The sequence below is a fragment of the Azolla caroliniana genome, unplaced genomic scaffold (genome assembly GCF_043228905.1).
Source record: "Azolla caroliniana isolate FFs.n. ecotype wild unplaced genomic scaffold, voAzoCaro1.0.p SCAF_6, whole genome shotgun sequence".
Lineage (NCBI taxonomy): Eukaryota > Viridiplantae > Streptophyta > Polypodiopsida > Salviniales > Salviniaceae > Azolla > Azolla caroliniana.
Window position 1 is genome coordinate 6,480,663 of NW_028230441.1, and position 26,883 is coordinate 6,507,545.

At 39.9% G+C, this 26,883-nt stretch overlaps 2 protein-coding genes across 2 annotated transcripts; one reads left to right on the forward strand and one right to left on the reverse strand.

Annotated features, from left to right (window-relative positions):
• LOC147862862 (PHD finger protein ALFIN-LIKE 7-like) lies at window positions 1–2,354 on the reverse strand. The gene is made up of 5 exons (XM_087320721.1): window positions 2,198–2,354; window positions 2,074–2,106; window positions 1,571–1,793; window positions 970–1,072; window positions 1–825 (listed from the first exon to the last, which is right to left on the reverse strand). The coding sequence occupies exons 1-5, from the start codon at window positions 2,286–2,288 to the stop codon at window positions 565–567; spliced, it is 711 nt and encodes a 236-aa protein (XP_087176847.1). The 5' UTR covers window positions 2,289–2,354; the 3' UTR covers window positions 1–564.
• An 8,283-nt stretch (window positions 2,355–10,637) lies between these two features.
• LOC147862863 (phosphoglycolate phosphatase 1A, chloroplastic-like) lies at window positions 10,638–16,605 on the forward strand. The gene is made up of 12 exons (XM_087321241.1): window positions 10,638–10,930; window positions 11,668–11,745; window positions 14,249–14,316; window positions 14,421–14,513; window positions 14,602–14,673; window positions 14,746–14,817; window positions 15,344–15,403; window positions 15,494–15,546; window positions 15,632–15,729; window positions 15,815–15,914; window positions 16,024–16,127; window positions 16,214–16,605. The coding sequence occupies exons 1-12, from the start codon at window positions 10,723–10,725 to the stop codon at window positions 16,315–16,317; spliced, it is 1,110 nt and encodes a 369-aa protein (XP_087177367.1). The 5' UTR covers window positions 10,638–10,722; the 3' UTR covers window positions 16,318–16,605.
• Window positions 16,606–26,883: the final 10,278 nt, after the last annotated feature.

The following is a 26,883-nucleotide window of genomic DNA, read 5'->3' on the forward strand; positions in this document are numbered from 1 at the left end:
TTATCAACAGAAATTAAATGGGGAATCTTTGATTATGTTGCAGATAACTTGCAATTATATGGGGAATCTTCCACTTCATTGATGACATCCATATTATCTCCATTTGTTGTCTTAACATTCTCGCACTTTCTTCTACTTCCATCAACATTCTCTCCATTTATTGTTATAAGTAGACAAAAAAAGGTTGTTTGAATTCCTCTTACATCCGCCTTCCAAAGAAACAGTTTTGCAGTTTTACAACTCCAAGGTTAAATCACTCAGAGATACAATATCATACGAAAATTTCAAATGCCCTCAAAAACATTCTAGTATCACTCATCATCTCCTCCATAGATATAGAAGTGTGTATATGATATTAGTAAGATGATACATACTATGATTCTGCAAGAGATGAGGCAATAAAATCTTTCCCCAAAAGCCAATATGGTAGAACCAAAATCCGACTGAAGCAGCCAAAACTTTGAAGTTGCATCTGTCATAACATAAACTTAGAGAAAACAGCTTATTACATTCTCTTCCTAAACTGCATACAGTTCAGGAAAGATATACCCCACCCAATATTTTCTATACACGAGCCTTCTTAGAAGTACATGCCGGACATTTGTATTGTTTCATATGTTCAGCTTTAGCAGGAGTTACCTTCACACATTTGCCATGAAACCAAACCTCACAGACATCACAGCAGATCCAAAATTCTTCGGGAGCATAGTTCCCCCTACACCTTCCGCATAATGTGTTCTCATGTTCATCTTCATCTTCAACACTCTCCTCATCTTCTTTTTCTGGAAGCGGGGCTACTCGAGAGGGCTTCTCGTTAATTATTTGCTGAAAATTAATGAACTTGGTATGTGTGAGAGAGAGACAACATACAATGACTATGCACACAAAATTTGTTTTCACGCATGTGAGACATCATGCAATGGCAATGATAAAAGATAAGGCATACTAATTACATGTGAGAAGCATTACCTGTTTTGTTCTATATGTGTTGCTGGCATTTGGCTTCTCTTTGCTTCTCGTTACAACATCATACAAAGTGGGAATGTCAATGATTTGATTAAAGAGTATCCCCCTATGAGCCAACATGACCAACCAAACATTACAAGTCTAGACATGGAAGCAATCCATAATATAAGGGTCATCTGGCATAGATCATATACCCTACAACACAATAGTTGAGAAGAGTGTCATTGCACAAATAACTACATTGAGAATGGTCATGTGTTGATCATATAAGGGTCATCCTCCATCTTTCCTTGAGCTATCAATCGTCAAAGGTTCATGCTAAGCACCCTTTGTCTATGGTATGGGAGAATGAGCATCTAGCTCATAGAGGTGGGAGTGTAATGCTCTCGCCTTGATGTGTTGTGATAACCGCATTGTGTTCCTCCAAGATTCAAAATTAGAAGAGCAATTAAAATTTACAGGAAACTCTGTTTTTTCTTAAACATAAGTTTGGATAGCAGTTTTTCTTAAACATAAGTTTGTAAAAATCCTGTCTCAAATTATGGATGTAACATTCCTCCTCCCAACATCTCAAGACAATGACAAGAAACCTTTCAAGACTTACCTATCAGTCTTGTTGAAATAGGCAGCAAAGAAAGTGGCAATAGCTAAAAGCCATGAGTCGCTATGTGCGGCAACAATGGAGAGCCAATCTCGATGCTTCATGACATCTCTCGAGAAATTGATCCCAAGAACGGGTTCAGGAAGCTGTGACGGAACCTCGTCGACAGGGAGCTTTACCTCCCATGACTCATCAGGATATCCATACAGGCAAAGATTTTGACGAGCTGAAGGAATCACAACAAAAAAAAATTGCCTTTGAGAACATGTAAGAGAAAACCCTAAAATATGTAAGACTACATAAAAAAGAAATCCTAAAACAACCAGTGAACAAAAAGCGCAAATTAGACTAGAAAGTATCAATAAGAATATCCAAGACAGCATAAAACTAGAGCACTAGAACAATTACGTGACACAAAAAAGGGAACGGCATTTAGAATATCATGAGTACTCGCACATAAAGAGAAACCCTAAAACAATCCATGGAGAGAGGGAAACCAGACCGACCTGGGTCGCATTCAAACACAAAACGGTCGCTCTCTGCAAGAGAAACAAGCAAGGAAGAAAGAATTAGAAGTAGGCTAGTCCCGTGCTGGCAGAGAGGGAGATGGAGAGGTAGAGAGAATATTACCTGTGGTTAGGGCTTTGAGGAGAGCAGCTCGACGTCCGTGGAAATCTCTGAGGACGGCTTCAAGAGTGCGAGGGATGGCTCCCCTGTCCATGTCTTCTTCTTCTTCTTCTTCGTCTTCTTCTTCGCCCAAGTAGCTTTGATGGAGCTTCTAAAACCCATGCATATGTATGTATGTATGTATGTATGTATGTATGTATGTATGTATGTATGTATGTATGTATGTATGTCGAGTTCATGCATCTCTCTCGATGTCTTTAGGAAACGGGGTTTATGTATGTCTTTGGTTTTCTCTAGGAAATGGGGTTTATGTGTGTCTTTGGTTTTCTTTAGGACATGGAGTTTATGTATGTTGTATGTATGTATGTCTCTTGGTTTTTTTTAGGACATGGAGTTTATGTATGTATGTATGTATGTATGTATGTCTCTTGGTTTTCTTTAGGACATGGAGTTTATGTATGTATGTATGTATGTATGTATGTATGTATGTCTCTTGGTTTTCTTTAGGACATGGAGTTTATGTATGTCTGTTTCTTGGTTTTCTTTAGGAACTAGGGTTTATTTGGTAATGGGGTGTATGTATGTCTCTCGGTTTTCTTTTTTTTCTTTTTTTCTTTTTTCTGGGAAAAATATCCTTTCATTAGTTATGAACAACATTACAAAAAAATTGACCTACCATCAAGCTACCATTGATCTGGTGCATTCTTCCTTAGGTCCCATCCCTCAACACTCCACCACTCCTTAACCAAGTTATGTGATTGGTGGTGGGAACAACCATACTGGTGGCACTAAGCACCATTTAGGTCTTGAATTTTGTATTGTGAGAAAAGGGGTCTTCTTCCAATAGACAATAAATTCGAGACGTTGCAACACTGCAACATCTGTCTCACCTTTAATATCCTCATACTGTCCTTTCAAGGTATGTACCATCTCCATCCAGACATTCCGTGTACTTTCCACTGGATGAATAGTAGTATTACCAAACACCTTAGAACACCTAGCAGTCCAAATAAACCACATTGTGGTGGTGCATAGTAGCTCCCATACCTCTTGCATTGTCTTTAACATGTAAGGAGCCTCCATTTGACTTTGTTGCACCGCCATTATCCTTCCTCTTTGAATTCTAATAATCGTGTCATTTGGGCATGCATCATATGGCCACACCACTTGTGCCACTGTGGCCCATACTACCATACCCCACGAAAAACTGCAATCCCTAAACATAAAGGCAAGAACTCGGAACACTCGCCTCCAAACTTGTTGTGCAGCATGACATTCCCACAAGCAATGTTTCAATGTCTCCATCTGACAACAACAATAGATGCATGCGGTCGGTGCAGCTGATTGTTGCAACCATTGGCCAATTGGCAATGCTCTATGTATTACTAACCATTGGAAGACATTTATTTTCATATCTTGCTTCCTTTTCCATAATGTTCCCCAAAACTTTGTTAGGAATTCCGATGTGATCCCTTGGTGGTTCCAAAATTGACTAGCTCGTGGTGTAGTCCTACGTTGAGCTGCCAAAATGTGTCGTCCCATCTTAACTGAATACTGAAAAAAACCATACCTTTTTTCCATACGATCAAACGGATCTTTCCACCAAAATTCTCCCGGATCCCATTGCAACCTTATCAAAGGTTTCTTTTCAAAAACTGTCAGTTTCCAATGCTCCTTGACCGCCTCAACTTGTGGGTCGATGAGCCACTTAGATCCGTCATAAGCAAGGACCCTTATTTTAGAAAATGTAGCATATTGCAAGATCTCTGTTTGTATCGTTGCACTACTTATACTGCCATCTTCCTCCACCTCATAGTCTTGACATCGTCCGCAAGACAAATGTCCCCTTACCCCCACTAGCACTTGAAGCCTCGTAAATGCTCCTTCCCACTTGGGAGGGTTAAAGGACCATATCGTAACGTCATAGTGCCCCAAAACTGACTGCACTTGGTCCCACATAATCAGCCCCCCTCTCAAGGAAGACAAGAATTCTGATCTGTCATTTATATTCAGAGTATGAAATGATTTCCATGCATCAACGGACGCTCCAGGCCCTACATCGAGCTTGGCCCAATCCAATCGCGTTCGGGACCCCAACATGTGCCCTGATGGCAAACGCATATTCGGATTCCACACTAAGTTTTGTCTCAAGTATTCCTCCTCACATGTTGGTACACCATGTTCCAACCCTTTATGTACATGCTCCCATGCTCGTAGAAGACCATTAAAAAATTTGTCTTCCCAATTCCTAGACATAACATGTTTCTTGTCTGGTATAAAAATCCACCTTATGCTATCAGCCCATAATCCACCCATCGACGGAGCACAACTATACAATCTTTGCATAAGTAATTGCTTCCAAGGAGCATGTCCTAGTAAAAGGCCACGAATTATTAGTTTTGCTAACAAGGCCATGCATTGGTCTAATGGATCTATAATCCCCAAACCACCGTATTGTTTTGGGGTTATCAATGTACTCCAAGCCACCTTCGCTCTTACATGACTCTTATCTTCCCCAGCCCATATAAAATTCCTAACCAGCCTTCGAATTTGTCCAATGCACGATTTTGAAAAGATCCAAGATGAGGCTATATACCACACCGTAGATAGTAGCACATGGTTGGCAACTATCACTCTACCGGCCAAAGATAGTTTAGCATGACTCCACAAGAATAATTTTTTCCTCAAAGTTAATAGTAATGGTGCAGCATGTAATTCTGGAACCAAATCAATCCCAACCTGCACTCCAAGATATCGAACCGCAACTCCTCTTTGAGTCCATTGGAAAGTATGATGCGGTGCCCAACAAGGCGGCGGCTCCTTGCTTACCCAAAATGCAACAGTTTTCTCCCAATTTAACTTAGCTCCAGACGCTATACAAAACTGTGACAAAGCCCCTTGTACTTGTTGCAAATTCGTTAGAGTCACATCCACATATAATGCAGTGTCATCTGCAAATTCCGAGTCCAATATATCTTGTCCATGCATTGGCATTGCCAAACCACGCAAGCCTATAGATTGTGATGATATAAATGCATGCATTGCTTCCGCAAACAGAAGGAACAAAAATGGTGCAAGTGGACATCCTTGGCGAACTGATCGAGTAATGTTAAAACGAGGTCCTACTCCACCTGCCAACAACACCTGACTGTGTGCATTTCTATAAAGACAAGAAACACCTTTAATCCATGCCGTGTTGAAGCCCAAGTGATGCATAGTACCTTCCAAAAAATTCCAGTCAACCCTATCATACGCTTTCTCAAAATCTAAAAGCAACACGGCTAGATTTTGTTTGTTTTTTACCGCTACTGCAGTAGCCTCCCAAAATGTAAAAACATTATCCATAATACTCCTTTCCCTCATAAAACCAGTTTGCGATACAATGAATTATCTTTGGTAATACCTCTTGTAACCGAGAACTAAGCAACTTTGCAAATAGCTTATAACTAGTATTCAAGAGGGTGATTGGCCTCCACTTACGAATATCTTCTGAAACTCCTTCTGTTTTAGGTATAAGATAAATAAGCCCCTCAGATAACGACATGGGCATCTCTCCACTTTCAAACATATGTTGGTAAGCATCTTTTAAGTCTTTCTTCAGTATCCCCCAATATTTCTTGTAGAATTTAGGTGTAAGTCCATCCACTCCAGGACAACTATTGTCCGATAAAGAGTGTAGCGCTTGTTCCAACTCCAATTCTGTAATAGGTGACAACAATGAATCTTGCATTGCTTGAGTATCCTTGGGTTGAATTTCCGCCCAGACCTTCATTCTATTTTGGCTTATCTCCTCAGAGATAGGCTCTTCTGACAAAAGGGTAGCGTAGAATTTCGTGGCAATTACCCGCACAACATTTGGATCCATTTCAAGTTCGCCATTTTCATTCCGCAAACAACAGGTTACATTAGAGACTCTTTTGGGGCCTTTAATATTAAAAAATTGTTTTGTACATCTATCCCCAATTTGCGTCCATCTTGAAGCAGAATTGTGATACCTAAATTGACTACGACATTCTTCCATATGTTGAACTTGTTTTCGGGCTTCTTCAAGATGTGAAGCTATCCACGCACACTCTGGTCGACCCTGTTGCAATCTTTGCAAAGATATCAATCTTGCCCTCATCCTTCTTTCCTTCTCCAGATATTCCATATATTCAGATCTTGATTTTAACGCAAAATATTGTGATATCTCCGTCAAAGCACAAGCCACTTTGATTGTAATGGGAGCATCCATATTATCTTTGTTCTGCCAAATATCTGTCACTTGATTATACCATCTATCATGTAACATTACTTTTTCGGGTATCCTAAATCGTATGGACTCCCTTTTCGATTGCCCAAAGGTTCTCAATATAACAGGAGCATGATCAGAGAAAGTTGTGCCTGGCATAATAGTGATATTTCCCCCATTTAAGACAAAGGCCTCCCCCACATAAAATCTATCCAATCTTGAAAGATTGGTTCCAACTATTCTCCTATCCGAACGTGAGAAACTCAAGGAATTCTGAGATCTATAAACATTAGGCATATGCCATGCATCCAAAATACTCAATTTCAAACACATTCGTTCCCATACTGCTAATTCCTCCCCATGAATTGTTGAAACACTCCCACCTTTCCTATCCTCTGGGTCCTCAAGCATATTAAAATCCCCTGCAACACACCAATGAGACACATTTGGTAATGCATTTGTAATTTCACACCAAAAGTGTTTCCTAGCCGATGCATGATTTGGCGCGTAGATATTCAAGTAACCCCAAGTTGTATGTAAATCTTGTAATACAATATATTGTGCTCTTCCTGGCACAATGATCTCTTTGCATATAATACTTGATTTCCAATGATGTGCAATTGCCATACACACCCCGCCTTGTGTACCACTAGTGCCAATAGCCGGGGACCAAAACATCTCCCAACTACCAGGTAATATAGTGCCATAGTTCCTTATTCTTTGCTCATTCAAATGATGTTCTTGAAACATCATAATGTCCAACGATCCATTCGTGAGACACTTTTGTAATTCCTGCCTTAACCTACCTCTATATCTTCGGTATAAGGGACCTCCCAAGCCCTGAACATTCCATGTGAGGAGCCTCATCAACAATTGTTAGAGGCCGAACCGGACCCGATCCTACGAGTCTTAGAGGATGGTTCCACGGAGCTTACGCCACCCCCATCTCCCATAATCACCATTTGGCTTTTGAGTATGTCACAACCTTCTTTAATGAATCTCCAATGATGATGGGCCCGAGCCTTGGCTTGGCTTTCCGGCACATCATCTTCATGAATATAAACATATCCAAAATCAAACAATATATCGGAAGGTACATCCAATACAACATGCTTGCGGTTCATTGCATCCAAATACGGAACCACTAAACAACTTGCATTCTCTAACCCCCTCAATATTGTTTCCCCCAATTGAGGATTTTGCACGTATTTGGCAAAATACAAAACTTGTCCTCTCATGGCCAACATAACATTCGGTTGATTCCATATGTCATTTCTCTCATAACCACATAATGGAAAGGAATAACCGACCAATGAGTTTTCCACTTGTTTTTGTCTAAATAAAACATGGACCCTTATTGCATTGGGTTCATGAACATCTTTAACACCCAAATGTTTTGTGAACTCATGCCCAAAGGGGGCTGCATAATCAAGTATGGAAAAGCCACCATTTCCGGTATCCTCCTTCAACATCCCACATGTTCTTATTGTGATCGCATTATCCAATTTTTGTGATTGTATTGTTCTTTTTGAACGAAATGTTTTTGCCTTGACACATCCATCATTTGGTTGGATGGTACTAACAATTTTCCCCCTTATCTCAGTAGTGGATGTTGGTTGTTCTTGTGTATCAATTTCTATGTCCAATGCATTATACGCATTAGGGGTGAGACACGTCTCTTGCATAGGCACCGTACGTGTCTTGCATCCATGCTTAGCCTTTACATTTATCCATTGAGTGTCTCTTGTTTCCCCTTGTGCCCGTACACCCATACAATCTGAGGCTAGTTTCTCTTGACATTTATCTGCCTCATGCCCTTCTTGTTTACAATATTCGCAACAACGTTTTTTTTCCCCAAATTTAATATTTCTCCTTGGGCAATTCTTGGCTAAATGTCCCATTTGCCGACAATAGAAGCATTGTCCAGGGAGCCCGGCAAACTCCACCTTTTGTTCTATAAAATCCCCTTCTTCATTTGGTAGCCTTACCTTTGTCGGTAAGTTTTCGAGTGATTCTACCAAGATTCGGGCTGACGGAAATCCTGACATTTTACTTAATCGCATAGCCATACTTTCTTGGACCCTCACTACAGTTCCGATCCTTGAAGCTATTGCTTCAAGCATCGGTAAATACTCCTTACGTAATCCCGGGAAGACAATCGTTAACGGAAATATCCGATCTCCTTTCCGTATTGCCTCCACCGGATTAAAACCTTGTTTCCAAGGCATCACAAATGCACGGGCACCTCTTACATCAAGAGGACTATGCTCCAACATTATTCCCACTGATTCGATTGTATCCAATTCCACATGATAAAATCCTCGTCCCATGAATTGGACATCTATTATTCTACCAATTAATCCATGCATAGATGCTTGTAATCTTTACACTCACCTCTATTCGGCCGAGCTCCCACCACTCTGCAGATCACCGAGAGTTGAGTTAGGCGCTGAATCTCTGATTTGAATTCAGCCTCTTCTTCTGTCGAGAATACGATCGGTAGAGGCCGCTCCTCAGATTCAGTTGTCGGGGCTGCTTCTTTAGAGTTCCCCTGTTGTGTCGTTGAGGTGGCTCTCTGCTGCGTTCTCTCTCTTCCCTGTTCCTCCATCTCGTTTTTCCGGCCTCTCGGTTTTCTTTAGGACATGGAGTTTATTTAGTAGCACCACCACCACCTTCCTTCCTCCACTCCATTCCATTCCCATTGTAAGCTTTGCATGCCCCTATTCCATTAAGTTGCATAGTTTTCCTCCACACATTGCACCCACACACACATCGCCTGCCGTCACCATTTGATCTTTGCATATTATTAGCTTCTTTGTTATTCTCACGATTGCCTATTCCATTGAGAGCACACTCGCTCTGTTGATTTGTCGCATCGAATATTGTATGGTTACATTGATGTGACCATGAGTATTTTGTATTTGTTTCTCGAGTGTTGATTGCACACTTGATCAATTATAACTCTTTCATGTTGATAATTTTGCTCTTCATTCCATGCTTTGCATGAGAATACATGTCATTGAAGTAAACCTCTACGGTTGAAAGTACTCCATTGAACAATCGATCACATCAGTGATAGACCAATCAATAAATCCACTAGAATGGTTATGTTTTGTAAAATTAATGGAGTACAACTTCCCCTTTTTTCTTAAACGAACATTTGTGATCATCACTTTATGAATTGTCTACACGAACTTTTCCAAAGAGGCATACTCCTAATGTGATCGATATTCCATTCCCTACAATTATGTCCACACTGACTAAGCAACATCGACATCAATTTGTATTTATCCACGATGGCATGGGAAAGGGAATGTTCATTTATAATTGCATTGGGTTTGTGAAACATAGACATGAGATTTTTCCAATGGCATGCATTTAACATGATGCAATATTCCTTTGATATTGTCATCTATATATCATACTCAACGTGAAAAGGAGGATTCGCTTGGGTGAACTTGCATATATCATCGACCTTAAATGTCAAAATAAAGACAACAATAACACGCAAACAAGCGGGACATTGGCAATACAAAGGGAGAAAGTACCAAATACAACGAAATTTGAGAAAATCGCCGTCTTTGGATCGTTCAATCGATGTAGCAACCAATGAGGACTATGCTAGCCTCCACATGTACACGTGTAACAGAGGCATACGAGTTCAATACATTGGTCGATATGATGTGTGAAATTGAGGGATAAGCAAAGGGCATGGGAGACGTGACGATATATTATTGGATAGTCGGAGAGCAAGGCCATCATCATCTAAGTAAGTTACAATGGCAACAAATGAAACCCTAAAACTTGGTAACACCCCTAATGTTTAGCAACACTTGGCGGATAGACATAAGATGATGACGGTGCACCAAGACAAGAGAGAGTGATCCTCGACAAATGAGTTCAAACTACGATTAATCCGTACCAATCTACCGTTTAAACTTCTTCACAAAAAAGTAAATCGATGCCAAGTACGCTCGATCAATGAATTGCGAAGAAGTGAACTATCAACCGCCGCCCGATAGAGACATCTTTCGGGTGTGCTCCATGGACAAGGGCTCTAATACTAGAAAATGTTATTATGTCCTTACAAACCAACTTCCCAAGAAGAAGAAGAAGAAGAAGAAGAAACTGTGGCCACAAACCATGAAAGGCTGTGGTTGGAGATCACCTCAGTAGAGCTTTGTATATATAGAGTAACACTAAATCCAAATCCCTTTCTACTGGAGCTGCTCTGCCCCCTCCCCAAATCAGAAGAAAGAAAACTGATCGGCACCTCCAGTGAGGAAGAGAGAGGATCATGGTGCTGTTGATCAGAAACATCATCTCTTCTTCACTCTCATCTCCTTCTTCTTCTTCTTCATCGTCGTCGTCGCTGCAGAATCTGCGGTTCTTCCCACCTCACAATTTTAATCGCAATTCTCTCTTATCCAACCGACGGAGCACATTCTTCACCCTACGCAGCCGTTCTTTGTCTCAATCTGCAAGGGCCATGGCCACTAACACAGGTAGGATTCACATTTGGTTGCATTTTCCATCAATGCTCAAGAAATGTTTGCTTTTGCAAATCGTTTCTCCATTAATTCTTCATAAATCCATAGTTTGGAATGCATTTTCCACACATTCTTCAGAGATTTTGGTTTGAAAGGCCGTTTTCCATACATTCTTAAGAAAGACCATCAATGCTCAAGAAATGTTTGCTTTTGCAAATTGTTTCTCCATTAATTCTTCTGGAATGCATTTTCCACACATTCTTCAGAGATTTTGGTTTGAAAGGCCGTTTTCCTTACATTCTTAAGAAAGACCATCAATGCTCAAGAAATGTTTGCTTTGCAAATCGTTTCTCCATCAATTCTTCTGGAATGCATTTTCCACACATTCTTCAGAGATTTTGGTTTGAAAGGCCATTTTCCATACATTCTTAAGAAAGATTGGTTTCTGAATGCTTTTTCCATGTATTGGTTAGATATCTTTAGCAAGAAAACAAAAATTCTGACATTGTTAAGAATCTCGAGTTCTGAAATACCTTTCGTAAGTTTGTAAGAGATCGTTAGTTTGAAATGCCTTCCCCAATGAAATCCTATGCAACCTTTGGATTATAATGCAATTTGCATATATTCTTAAGAGTTCTTTAGCATGAAACGGCATTCCATACACTCTCTAGAAATCATTGATTTTGAATTGATCTTATTTTTTAAATCATTTCTCTTTCTTTATAACTTTCTTTTTTCTGTTTTTCTTGTAGGTAAGGCACCGGCACCTCCCCTTACCAACGTCGATGACCTTATCAATTCTGTGGAAACCTTCATCTTTGATTGTGATGGTAAGTTTCGGTTCATCATCTTTCCTCAAAGTGACTTGTAAAAAACTGTCTATTTAGCTGATTAAGTGGCTTAATGGGGTTTGATTGTAATCTCCACTTTCCCTGGATCAAATTTTCTCCTTTGGTCCCCAATTACAAGAGATCTAGTTTAAGTTGCAACGCAAACTTGTCACTGAAATTTCTGGATTATTTACACGATATATACATTTGTAGACCATGGCTGGAGTTCTAGAATAGCACCCATTGGATAATTGATAGTTACTTGATAGATAGAAAGAGAGGAGAAAGAAAGAGGGAAGATTGATAATTTATAGTGCCAATGTTGCCAAAGTGTCAAAAAGGTATTTCTTGAAGACCCACCATTTTAATTTCTCCACTATTACATATGAACTCAAATGCATAATATGCTCTCTTTCTATTGCTAAGCGACGGATAGGACATAGATTTCATCTATGATATGAGGGAACTTCAAGGCCAAGGTATTTAAAGCATTCCATGGTTTCAAGTTGCTCATAATTGTACATTATGCATTGTTTATCCTTAGTTTGGCTCATCACAAGCATAATCTTTGTCTTTGAGCTATTTACACTCAACTTAGTATGCATGCAAAACTCTTCTAATGTCCTCTTAAGCTTTTGTGCATCTTCTAAAGTATTTGCAAAAAGAACAACATTTGCAAACAATAGAAGGATGATGACTATATTCCCGATGACAACTTCCTCAAGGCTTTCTTCCTTTATAAACTTGGTAATCGTTTGTTCTGATTTATCAATGCATATGCCATAGACCAAATAGATTTGGTAAGAGTGGACATCCTTGCTTAAGACCAAAAGGGCCAAAAATCTGAAATTGCATCGCCCATACACACATGACATAATGGGTGGAGTTGTTGTGGTAAAGCTATCTCTTTTCTTATTCCAACTGTCACAAATATATACGAGACCATTGTTCAAGCCCGAGATTATAATTTCGTCTAGTTAGAGTATGTGGGTCCTCACTAGTCCAGCCATTTGGCTTTTCCACATAGTGCGTACTAGTTACAACTTACTTCCACCATAGATCAAACACACAGCCACGAGTAAAAGTAGCAAATAATACCTATCAATAGACTGAGTGTCCTACTGGATATAAAATGGTATACATCTCCCACCTGATGGGCATGCTACAGAGATTCCATAGGCAAATAGGACCTATGAAGACTAGATTCGCCACCTGAATGTACTGGATATATGATGGTAAACATCTCCCACCCATTGAGCATGTTACAAAGATTCCATAGGCGAATAGTACCTGTCAATAGACTAGATTTGCCACCTGAGTGTATCGGATATATGATGGTTTACATCTCCCACCTGATGGGCATCCTACAAAGGTTCCATAGAAAATGGATTAGTGATTGGCATCAATCCACAACAATAGTGGAAGTGGATCATGGGGTTTGTTAGTGCATCCATGGTATTTTCTGGCATATGCAACTTCATAGAGTGATCTGATTCTTCTCAACACAATCTCCAACCAAATTGTGAATCTCTTCTATATTCTTTGTTTTTGTGTAAAAGATCAGAATATTTTCCGGCACAATTATAGGCTAACTGTTTCTGTAGAGCGTTGGATTTCAGCGTCCATGTCCACGGCTAAGCGTGAAAGCCACAATGCTTCTTTACATGCATGCTGGCTGTGAGGTATTCTGCTTCTGTTTTTGGAACAGCTATACACTCCTAAAGCCTTGACCTCCATTATATTGCCCCACCATGAACTAGAAAACATACCCACATGTTGATTTCTGGCTGTCCACGTATCTGGCATAGTCAGAATATATGAATCCAACTATGTTTGCCTTCTACACACATTGTATGTTATCCCATGATTCACGAGCATTTTATGCCTCCCTGTCCTGTATCTGCCAGAGAGCTGGGCTAATCTCCTTGTTGAGCAGTGCTCCATGTACATTATTGTATGAGAATATGCTATTTGGCACACTTGTGCTGAGTGCTGTGCAGAAGGGGCCCCATGAGCTGGGGAATGTGCACATGAGCATGACTACATTGATCCCCAGATCTAGCTTCATTTCTAGAACGATGGGTTTTTGTGTCTTTGCTCATATATAGAGTGGCCTTATGTACATACATACATACATGCATGCATGCATATGTGCGTATGTATATATATCACTGCCATTAAATTTTACAAGTCCACCTACTTTCTCGACATTGTATTTAGGTTCCACTCGCCTGAATCGCCATCTACCAAGAGTAATTTTTTTGAAGGTGGGCATCCTGTGTATCTATCTATCTATATAAGTATATTATGTGAGATCTGCTTTGACCTATTTTGCACAAGAACACAGAACTGTAACTGCATTGTTTATTTTCTAATTGCTTAGATTTATGTGCAATGGCATTGTCTTAGGTCTTTATTGCATTGGCTTTTGTTCCTTAGTTTTTAGTGTATTTCATATTGCAATGCTGCAAGTCACGGGGGGAGGTTTGATTGATCGTTTCAGGGGTTATTTGGAAGGGTGATACTTTGATTGATGGTGTACCAGAAACCCTCGACATGTTGCGAGATTTGGTTAGTACTCTTATCTACAAGTTTTATGTTAATAAACAGGTTTAGTGGCTTGGAGAATGTAAGCACTTGTGCATATCTTCTAATGAAATCATGGATTTTTTCAGGGAAAACGGCTTGTTTTTGTTACAAATAATTCGACAAAATCCAGGAAGCAGTATGGAAAGAAATTTGAGACTCTAGGTTTGAGTGTGAGCGAAGTGAGTAATTGTTTCCGTGTTACTTTCTCAAGTTTCTTAATTATTATACCTCATGCTGTTTTTATTCTTTTACTGTGATGAACTGTAGGAGGAGATTTTTGCGTCATCTTTTGCAGCAGCTGCATATCTTAAATCTATCAACTTCCCTTCTGAGAAGAAGGTGCCTGTCCATCGTCTGCCTATCTAATTCGATGCTTTTGAATTTCTATAATTTGGGATGTATTTGTTTCAGGTATATGTTATTGGTGAAGTTGGAATTTTGAAAGAGCTGGAGCTAGCTGGAATAAACTATCTTGGGGGTTCGGTAAAGTTGATCACTTGATTTCAAATTTAGACTGGGATTGTTTTTTATTGCTATCATATAGAACTGGTTTGAAACTTCAATCAGCAGTTGGCATCTGCTTATGCAAGGAGTTTGGGATGGAGATCCCCTCTTTGTACTAGCTTGTATATGTAACCACGTGTCTCCTTTTATGTGGCAATGTCTGATAGCATACACACATTTTTAGCAATTCTCAATAGCATATTCATCCTTCATCAACCATAACGTCTCTCTGATGATATTGAAAATCCAATGTTTGAATTCAGTTGGTTGACATAAATCCATTTATTTATCATGAGGAGCAAGAATATGCAAATGAGAATGACTAGGTTACATCAGTACAAGTACCTAGTAATCATTACAAAGCTATTTTCTAGTAGTTACACTCTTGGTTTGGGTCGATGAATTATGATGCATACTTCATGTTTTCTTAAAGGTTTTTTATATAGAACAAAGTATAAGGTTAAGCTACAGCTCATAATGAGCTTTTCTATTGGACTTTTCATAGGATGATGGTGAAAAGAAGATTGATTTGTCTCCTGGTACTCTTATGGAACACGATCATGATGTATGACAGGTTCCTTCTTTAAGGTTATACCTTCACCCTAGTATCTGTTCTTCTATTCTTATTCAATGTGGCACTTTCATTGCTGGGCAGGTAGGAGCTGTAGTTGTCGGTTTTGACAGATACATCAATTACTACAAATTTCAGTGGGTGATAAGTGTCTTGTTTTTTCATGGTCAAGTGCCTATGGATATCATTTTTCTAACACTAGTCTCTTTTTTCTTAATAAAGATATGGCACCCTTTGTATTAGAGAAAATCCAGGATGTCTCTTTATAGCCACCAATTGTGATGCAGTCACTCATCTTACAGATGCTCAAGAGTGGGCAGGTATTTTCTCCTATTTTTTTCAGTAGTTGTGAGGGATCTATTAAATAGTTTCCTTCTCTTTCTGACATCAAAATATGGTGAACAGGTGGGGGTTCCATGGTTGGTGCAATAAAGGGGTCCACAAGGAAAGAACCAATAGTTGTGGGCAAGCCATCTACATTCATGATGGATTATGTATCTAAAGAGTACAAAATCTTTTCTCACGCCTATATAACTCATAACTCATATTTGAATATTCTTGCCACATATAATTACACCCTCTTCAAGCTTCTCTTAAAGATTTTCTTCTGGCAGGTTTGGCATTACCAAGTCTCAGATATGTATGGTGGGGGACCGGCTCGATACAGATATCCTATTTGGTCAAAATGGTGGTTGCAAGACACTTCTTGTTCTCTCAGGTTTTTGTCTCAAGACCGTCTATGTAATTTAGATTGTCTGATAGCAATGGAATATTGTTAAGTTCTAAAAGTTTGGAAGCATACAGGTGTTACAACACTAGGGATGTTGAATGATCCTGCAAATGAAATTCAGCCAGATTTTTACACAAATCAGATATCAGATCTCCTTGCTAAGAAAGTGAAGGCTTGATTGAGCGAAGATTTGATGTATGGATGAGAGCAAGATTCAAATTAATTTTGCTGAGCTCTTTTTCGGCAATGTGCAAATGTACAATATATTATTCAAATGACCAGTTTTCACGTCTGATTCTCATTTCAATGTAATAAGCACTTCATTGCACTTGATGGCAGAAGTCTCCCGCATGCATTTTTTAAATAAGGTTGGGTTCATCTTGAGAGTGATGATATGACTGGGTTCAACCAGTTATATAATCATTATTACCTTTCTAAAACATGGATCCAAAATTTGTAATTGTAACACGAAGCCTTCATGTACTTGTTGAATACCCAGAGAAATTCAAATTCCATAATTCACACGTGAATAAAAACAGAAAAAATATTAAGATGAAGATAAAAGGAAGATGGTATTGAATGAAAGGAGATAATTAATTGGGGTATTGATTTGTTGTTGGTTGAAGAGATTGGATTCAATGCGGTGTAATTATATGCAAAGTTGAGGAGACAGATATATTTTAGTTATTTATGCACTAAGTCTGATTGGTGAGATGCCATAGTCATATTTGTGAGCCACTTTTTAAAAGAATTCAAAGAGAACAATGTTACATATTCTTTTGCATTGAAGTTACTCAGAATATGGATTGTTGCCTACAACGTGAGATTGAGATGAAGAAAAAAGGTAGAGTCTAAGCTAAACAAAAATTCAGACGGCCGACCATAATGATAAAAGTAGAGTTATAAAAGTATAGTCTAAGCTTCGTTTCTAATGTCCTAGTGGGCTGGAGCTCCTGCTCTGAAGTACTAAGTACCACCATGCTTAAGTTTCAGGGCTGAAGGAGGAGGAGCATGCATGCATATATATAATAACACGGGTGGATCCATGGATGGATAGATGGATGGAGCTTTGTCTCCAAGATTTATGTGCGCTGCCTTGCATTTGCATTTGTATTATTGCATTGCATGGCATGGCATGCAAATTCTGCGTCCAAAATCACTCCCTCGATCTGCACCTTTCCTTTCCTAAACACCTCCACCTCCACCTCCACCTCCATCACTCGCTCCTGCACATTCCACCATCGCCATATACATATGTATAACAGTATATGTATGCACCTGTATGCCTGTGTGTGTGTATATATATATATATATAATTCATTGCTCGCCACTCCTTCTACTGAAATCGCCCCCTTCCTTCCTTCCTTCCACATTCATGCAGATTTGCAACAATGCCATATCCACCCAATTTTTTTTTATAAGTATAAAAATAAATAAATCGTGACATCAAAATCTTTTGAGTTTTGCTAAGTAATGCAAAGTAGTGTTTTTTTGGAAAAAAAAATAAAAAATCTTTTGAGTTTTAAAATACATATATAAAACTTCCACCATACCATTCAATTTAAAACACACGCAAAATCTTCTTCCGAACCTAAAAACAACAAGTACGACATCCACCAAAATATTAGCCACTAAAAAAACCAAATACTTTCAATTACATACAAATTAAAACTTCAAAATTCAAATCACACCAAACTTTAAACTTCAAATTATACAAGGTTCCACCCATAAAATGTGTTCAAGATCACAAGCTCTGTAGTGTTGATTTCAAGTCAAAAAACCCTAAAGATGAAAACGAAATCTATACGTAAGGAGAGGTTATGGCTCATCTGGGGATGATGACAAAATGCAACAACAATTTTTGCAACAATCACCATTCGAGTTCCTTGAAGTCAAGGTCAAGCTAAACATCAATGGCTCATAATAATGACTCAATGGCATCCACCCAAACGGAAGGAATTCAAGGAAATCCTCCTGGGCCAATCCTCATTGAGTCTTATTTTTTACAAATACAAAATTTCCTTAATTCTACCTTGCCTGAGATTTCTGAACTCCGGCAATTTTATAGTGCTCTCGAGGCATGTGTCATTAGTATACAACATGATACTAATAGACCCGATGAGCGTGAAGGTGAACCATTGTTTGTTGTAAAGCCATTTACGGGAGAAAAAAAAGGAAAGAACCGAAGAAGCAGTCTGCACATGGCTGGGTCGATGGGAGTCTCATATGGAACTCTATCCCAAGCCAGATAGTACGAATATTGCATATGTTGGTGGAGAACTAGGGGGTAAGGCCATTGCCTTGTGGCGTGGGCTTCGCACTACGGGGAAATTGCCTGATACCTGCACAAACTTTGTCACAGTTTTCAAGGGTCAATTTCTGCAACCTCCATCTCGAACCGAGGCATCACAAGCTTTAATGAACCTCTCTAATCCAAAGTTTACTAATGACTTTTGGACGCAAGTATTTACAAAGTTAGAAACTACATTGAGCACGAGCTCCACAGATCATCCTCAATCCGATGGACAAACGGAACGAGCAAATCAAATTATTGAGGACATGCTTCGAGCATATGTTGGTGCAAAACCAACAAAGTGGGAACATTATCTCCCAATTTTGGAGTTTGCTTATAACAGTTCCAAGCATACATCAACAAGATAGTCCTTTTAACACGTTCGCGTTCACAAGTGGAAGGATTGCGCATTCCACTTGTAGAATCTTCTTAAAACGAAGCAAATACACCCTTACAAAAATTGGATGCACTAGTATCACATGTTCCTCAACTTGATGAGAATTTGCAAATATAAAAATACATGATAGATCTACGAGTGGAGATCATTAGAAATCATGCAAGTTTAGACACGTTGATAAGTTAATGTAGGCATAATAAAGTTCAACTATGGCTTAATATGTCACTACTGTGCGACAAGGGAAACACTAACTTAAAGACTTATATTAATTAGGTAAGTTTTACAAAAATATCAGGTGTACTTGTATCCATACTAATAAAATGAGTTATAATTTATACTTTGACCCATACGTGCATGTATGTAATTGTGGAAAATGTAGGATAGTGCACATTAGGATAAGTGATTGGAATAACTAACTTATTAAAGTATTCAATACTTGTATTTAAAGTTGATCTAATTTATTCCTTAGTTTGTTCATATGGGATCAAACCATATGTATATAATTGTGGACAATGTAAGGCAGTGAACTTTAGGATAATGTCGTGGAAATAACTAACCTATTAGGCTTTCATACCTGTATTTAAAATTGATCTACTCTATTGCTTAGGTGATTCACACAGGATCAAACTCCGAACGATAATGCAACTGGAACCATTATCAACACACTACACAATCTAAGCAGCAATGGAATAGAAATATAATAGTTTTAACAATAGAAGACAAAGATCCATAATAACAACATGGACAGTCATGGCAACAATTATAGGGCCATGTTCTGTTAAGGTTAGCTTGAACCAAAATCAGCCTCAATTTAAACTAGTTCATGTTTCTCCATAAATTTGGTAGTCAGCTATGCACGCGGTGAAACCAATGTCATAAATCTACTAACCAAGTATATAAAAATAAAATTGAAACATATAGAAGATTATAAAGAATAGAACCCACTAGGTAAAACCCAAAATTTGTATTAATAATGTGAAATCCTAACAAATCGTCAGTGTTATTTTCTTCATAGATTCTATTACATAGCAATCAATTCATCAACGTCATTTTCTTCATCATCTTGTGTAGAACTGTCTTCGGCTATACGTGCATTGGTTTCCCCTGTTAGCCGAGCCAACGAAATATCTTCTATAAGCTCATCATCAAGCTCTATTAGCTCCCCCGGTTCGCCGGCTAATGGAGGAATAGGCTCTCGCGAAGCAGGTTGAAACCTTTCTGTATTGGCGAGGTTCTTTGCACCGACCTCCTCATCCTGGTCTGGGCACTCCCACAAAGCCTTAATCCGCATATTAATAAATATAACTTGGTCCTCGTCCTTCTCCAATGCAACTGTATTTCTAAAAAGCTTCAATGCACATGCAGACGTAGTTCCTGTGATGTAAGTAACAAGAAGATTTAGTTGTCAAACGAAAAAAAAAGGGATTGGTTATCTCAAGATCGTTACCCTAGTTCGAGGAATACCTGTGCCAGAAAAGAGATCTAATATCCAGTCTCCTTTGACAGAAAACATCTCGATCAAGCGCATCATAAGTCGTTGAGGTTTTTGGTATGGGTTGACAATTCCCCGTTTTGTCGTGGTGACATGTCGCAATTTCCGTGTCACTGCTGGATATACCAACAGATTTGAACCTCCCACTTCATTAGAATGCTCTTTGATTCTCTGTTTCTTAATTTCATCGAAGTAGCCAACCGTTATGTATTCAATGGCATTAACGAACCGAAAAGTTGGCCCTCTATTTACATTGGTCTTGATCCTATAAAAAATAATACATCGAGTTAAGAATAGATTCAACAACCTTAAGAAATGCAATATAGTGAAAGACACCTATAAATAATCCTTACCATGCAAGGTTCTCGATGCCATGGCAACGAGATCTCAAAGCTTGAGCTACCAAGTACCCTTGGTCCATACTATGAAAGACAACTATTCGCCACAAGGATGCGGTCGTTAGCTCAACGAAGTCCTTGACCATCTTCTCCAATTGTTTAAACCTAAACGGTTCATCGTCGTATGATGACCCAGCCATTCGAAATCCGTAAGGAATATCCGCAATCATTAGCGTATATTCCTTCTTTGGCACCTTTTGGATCAAGTCGACGACATCACCGCAAACCACATTGTAGTAAAGATCTCTCGTAATATCTTTTTTGTGGCTAAATTTTTTAAAGGAGCCAACTTCCTCCATTTCGTACACCTTGACTAAGCGACGATCCTTTTCTTTTCTGGCTCGTTCGAGATGTGCAAGGAAGGATGTAGGGAAATCGTGTATATCCTTAACTTCTCCTTGTTTCTTGCCTCGACACGGTTTCTAATAGAAGCAATAGGACATCAGGTATTATTATACAAGCTCTACATATGATGAAAGGGTAATGAAAAACCATGAATACTAACCCAATCCTTGAATGCAATAAAATACTCTGATAACGCCTTATATGAAGATGTTAGAGGATAATCCTCAATCACTTGTTCCCAAGTTATACATCCAAGTTGTTTCATCATAACTTCTTGGATCTTCATGTACACCTTATGACTGTAAAATTAGAAATCAAGATTAGAACTTTGAATTACATCAGATAGACTACAATTTCAGTATTTGAAAGACTTACTTATTGAACTCAGTGACCATTTCTTCAAGGCTTAAATCTTTCGCCACAACCCTTGACAAAACAGACACAAGAAGTTGCTCGTCCTTAATACCTTGATCGCTCTCCATAGAGACAACTTCATGTCGTCTGCCGCTTCTTCAATTGTCAAGTCAATTTTCTTGGCGGCTTGTGACTTTAACTCTAGTTGAGGGTCAACCTTACATTTCTTTTGTCGTTGACCCTTTACCTCCTTATTCTCCCACATTGAGAAGATTTGATCTTGTAGGTCCCATACTTCTCCATCTCTAAACGCCAATTGAAACCAAGACTCATACTTTCGAAGACCATCGAACCTAACATTATCATCTACCACAATGCCGACTTCATGCAGACATTGACGTCGTAGGCCTGGATGTAACTTCACACCAAACTTTTGTTTCACGTCTAAATACTCGTGGTGGAAGAACCGTATACGCTCAATGGACGACATTTTCTGCCTATAGTCATTATCATTATTATGGTCCCATGCCAACAGCTTAGCCTCTTCGGTTGTGAGCCCAACATAAATTTTGCACTCGGCATACTTGAAGAAGAAAGTTGTTGGATGTTCTCTCACAAGTTGCCGACGTGCCTCTGCTGAATGCGATCCACCAATGACAAAATAATTATATTGATCATGCTTTCTAATATCAAAATCTTCAATGGTTTCACATTCTTCAGGATCTACCATAACAATAAAAGGCACCACAATGGCATGAAGATTAATTTTCATTTTTTTCTTGAGATTTTGAACATGCATGCAGTGTGGCTCTCTAATCTCAAGTGGTCGTCGACCTGTTTTTTCATCAATAGGGGGCCGATGGATGTGTGTTATAGGCAAATTAAACACTTGCCCTTTCCTGACCAGTTTTCGTTGCATTAACTCTCTCCTTATCTTATTCTGCTCGGATGACAAAACACCCGAGGCCAGCTCAGCTCCTGGCGTCCCCTTATTATCCTCCTCTTCGTTTTCACTTGTTGAATCCGTGTCCGACATTTTGGTTGTCTTCTTCTTTGGTGGTCTTGACTGGACTTTGGATACCCTTTTTGTGGCCTTCAATGGGGAGGGCACTTCATCTCTTAGAGTTACATGGCCTTGTATATAAGGCCTCAAGGTAACAATAAGGTTTTGTGAGCTTTCAAGATCTTTTTTGAACGCTTCTGGCCCACAAGATTCCTTTACTAAAAGGTCTTCTGAACGGAACACTTTACGTACCCCCTTGGAGCACTCTATCATTACCAGTATGTTGGCCGAATCTGCATCTTCGTAGTCAAATCGTAGAATACGACCATACATAAATGGGGTTTCCTTTCCAAGCCGCCCCTCCCCCTTCTTCTTTGCTGTATACAATACGACTTTTTTCTTTGAGTCGACATATTGCATACACCATTCCTTGTCCGTTAGATCTCGGTCAGGAAGGTCTTCACCTCCAGTAGCGGCGACAAGTTTCTTTTGGCTAACATCAATATGTGGCTGAGATTTTGTCTCTTCGTTGAAGAGAAGCTTTTTTCCTCTCTTCATGGTCTCCGGAGCTACCTTGGTCTGGGCTTCGATTGGAGAACCCTGTATGCGAAGCTTTATTTTCTTCACGGGTCGGTTCGACAGGTTCTCAAACGACCTATTTAAGAAAGTATATGCAAAAACATAAGTTAGCTGGTCACGTAGATTAAGGTTGTATATTAACATGAAGAACAATTCTCACTAGCAGTCCTATATTCAAAAATCTATTCTAGGCAGGGCTATTCAACCTAGAAAATATATATCGTAATAAGTAAACAAGGTTATATATTCTTTTAAATAGTAGGTATGACTTATATAGATTCCAAACCTATATTGAGGAGAATTTGCTATCGTAAAGGCAATTTGTGGATCATTTTCTACTATTTTAAGCTAAAGTAGGTCATAAAACACCTATAATTAGAGCATGTTTTTTTTTAAAAGTAAGGAAAGTCAACATAAAAAAGACTGATTTTGACAGACAATTTGATATCTTTTCCACACAATAATTAATTGTTACCCCAAAAACACAATTTTTCTCTCTCAGAGCCTTCTTTTATACAGGAACTCGATACGGCGTATCGAGTTCCTGTTTAAATCCTAAACTTTAAACGGGAACTCGATACGCCGTATCGAGTTCCTCTACTTTCTTTGCTTTTTAAACAAGAACTCGATACAGCGTATCGAGTTCCTGTTTAAAACCTAAACTTTAAACACGAACTCGATACGCCGTATCGAGTTCCTGTTTAAAATCCAAACTTTAAACACGAACTCGATACATAAACTTTAAACACGAACTCGATACGTTGTATCGAGTTCCCGTTTAAAGTTTGGAATTTAAACACGAACTCGATACGGCGTATCGAGTTCGTGTTTAAAGTTTAGGTTTTAAACGGGAACTCGATACGCCGTATCGAGTTCCCGTTTAAAAAACAAAAAAAAATTATGAACTCGATACACCGTATCGAGTTCATGTATAAAGTTTGTATTGTATACAGGAACTCGATACGGCGTATCGAGTTCTTGAGCGACGAAACATATTTACAAAAATGTCCACAGTGTTAGAGGCCTACCTGGAGTCCTCGCGCTCGATTCTCTTTGAAGACATGGTTGATCGTGTGGCAGTGGAGGCGGAGATCGCGCTTTGGTGCTTTGTGCTCTGTGTGCTTTGTGTGCTCTGTGTGCTCTGTACGCTCTTGTGAGTGAAATATGACGAGGTCTTCCTATTTATAGGGATTGACCACATTGGTTAAAGTAACCATAGTCACCTTAACCAAGGTTGGTAACTTTGAGGATAGTTAGTTGGTAACCACAGTCAAATTAACTAGAGTAACTTATGATTGCATTAATGATTACAAAGTCAAACTAACATATTGATCAATCTTTTATAGTCATAACAACATGCAATGACTTCAAAGGTCATGAAGGAGACAATGATAGAGGTTCATGAATGTGCCAATGATTGATTACTAAAAGCAACAATTTTTATGACTCTCAAATGTTGTGTATTAAAGATGTTGGCATGAATTAACCAATGATTGATAAGTCTAATATTTAAAATGGTGAGCATTAAAGAACCAATGAGTGAGACGTTCTATATCAAAATGGGTGCCATTAATTAGCCAATGATTTTAACATTAATCCAACATATTCATGGCTTGTTAATGATTAGTTTTATATTATACTTGATTTAACTTCATATAGATGTAGTTTATATAATAATTGATACCCGACCTACAGGTGAGCTACCAACAGATTTACACTTCTTCAAGGGTTAGGGGATGGCGACCCAGCAGCGTTGGCAGCAATGTTGTCCCCGTGCGACTCCTCACGCCTTCCCCCGCGGGAGCCCGAACTCGTGTTCTCCACCTCGATGGAGATGCAACCCCAACTTGTACCGTCCACCCCGGAAGAGAAGTTGGCACAACCCCCCCTCCTGTTGGAACGTGAATGTGGTAGTGGCCTCAGATTAGTGAAATCGTGGATCCGGACGGGCAAGCTCAAGGACAAAGAAAAGGGTAAGATAGGAAGACCAACACCTGGTTTGGCGACGACTCTGTTAGATAGAGGGATGCAAGTTGTGCCACCGCTTCGGAGCACAAATGTATCGCGGGATCTATTTGAAGCGGGTCAGGAACGACCGACTGAGAATCTTGTAGGGGATTTGCAGCCTGCAGTGGAGACCATACCCCCCGAAACAGGTGTTAGTTTGCCCCATGACATGGGGATCGGCCCGAACATGGGCGCCACCGTCACCATTTTCGGATGAGGATCCTAACGTGGAATGTACAGGGCCTTGGTGGAGGCCGACAACACCAAGAGTGTAGAAGACTTCAGGAGGAGCTGAATCCCCTTAATATAGGGGGCCATATTGACATATTGCTTTTGCAGGAACACCACCTCTCGCAAGAGCGAACTCAGAGCTTAGTAAACCCCTTGTCGGGTGGGTGGACCACATGGTGGTCGGCTGCGCAGGGTGACCTCCACCGAAGAGGAAGGGTCTGCATCTCGATCAGCGATAAGGCCCGATACGAAGTAACATCATCTGGCACGCTGGTGGAGGGTCGGGCCTTATATGTGCTTCTGAAATGGAATCGCCTACAGATTGGGGTGCTAAACATTTATGCCCCTAACTCAGCCCCCGAGAGAGCAATCTTTTGGAGGATGCTAGCGACAACATTACCTAATGTCGAGGCTTGGGTAATGGCAGGTGATTTGAACATGACTGAACACCTGGGAGATAGGAAAGGAGGGACCCAGAGGCCTATTTATGGTGCAGAGCTGGATTCATGGGCTTTCTTAATTGGCAAAATCGGGGTGAAGGATACATGGGGCTCTTCCCTTCGCTGCACTTTTCTAGAGCCGCCGGGAATGCTAGGGGCGGTAGTCTTGCACCGCTAGACCGCATATACATCAACTCATCCCTCGCTATCTTGGCAGGTCTTACCTTTTCAGATCATCAGCCGGTGAGACTAGACCTTAACCCACCCAACGATAGCAAGGGCAGTCTCAATGTAAAGATCCTCATAAAGATCATGAAGAGTGAAGAGGTGAAGGCCGGTTTACAGAGTATATGGCAGGACACCATGGGCAGTGAATCAGCCAGCGAAGATCTGCAGAAAAAATTGGCCCTCTCCTCCTCCTTTTTACAACAAGAGACCAAGCGCACCCTCCAATAGGTTAGAGCCATTGAAACAAAATTAAGGAAGGCCGTTGCGGCAACGCAACGGCTGTTACAGGTAGACCCTGGTTGCAAATGGTCTAGAGCTAAGCTAGAGGAAGCAAAGATGAAGGTACAGGAAAGGACTTTGGAGAAGAACCGAATGTTGTTTCGAAGAAACGCAACATGGTGGGCTAGAAAAGACGACAAGGTCAACCGACATTTCTTTCACTACAAAGCACCCAAGGGTGGTGGTGGACGTATACACGGGCTGCGCAAACCAGACGGCTCAATAACGGAGGACAAGACTGAGGTTCTGGAAATGGCAACACAATACTATCGTGACCTCCTCACGCCTATGCATGTGAGGCAAAACTCGGAGCTGGTTGATCGAGTGATGTCTTGCATTCACCCCAAGGTAACCCAAGAGATGGAAGTTGTGCTCGATAGTCCCATCTCTCGTTTAGAGCTCTCGGAGGCACTTAGGGGATTGCGAAGGGGTGCATGCCCCGACCCCGATGGTCTCTCACGAGATTTCTTCGAGATTCATTGGGAATGTGTTATCCCGTCCTTGGAAGCCGGGTTCCAAGAGATTTGGTCCTCAGGAAAGATGTCGATTGGTCTGGTTGAGGGGATGATATATCTCATCCCCAAATCCCAAGAGCGAAGCCTAGAGTTGCGCCAATGGCGTCCAATCACGATCCTTAACACGGCATACAAGATACTCGGCAAAGTCCTAGCTCAGCGATTAGCAAGCTTCTTACCGGA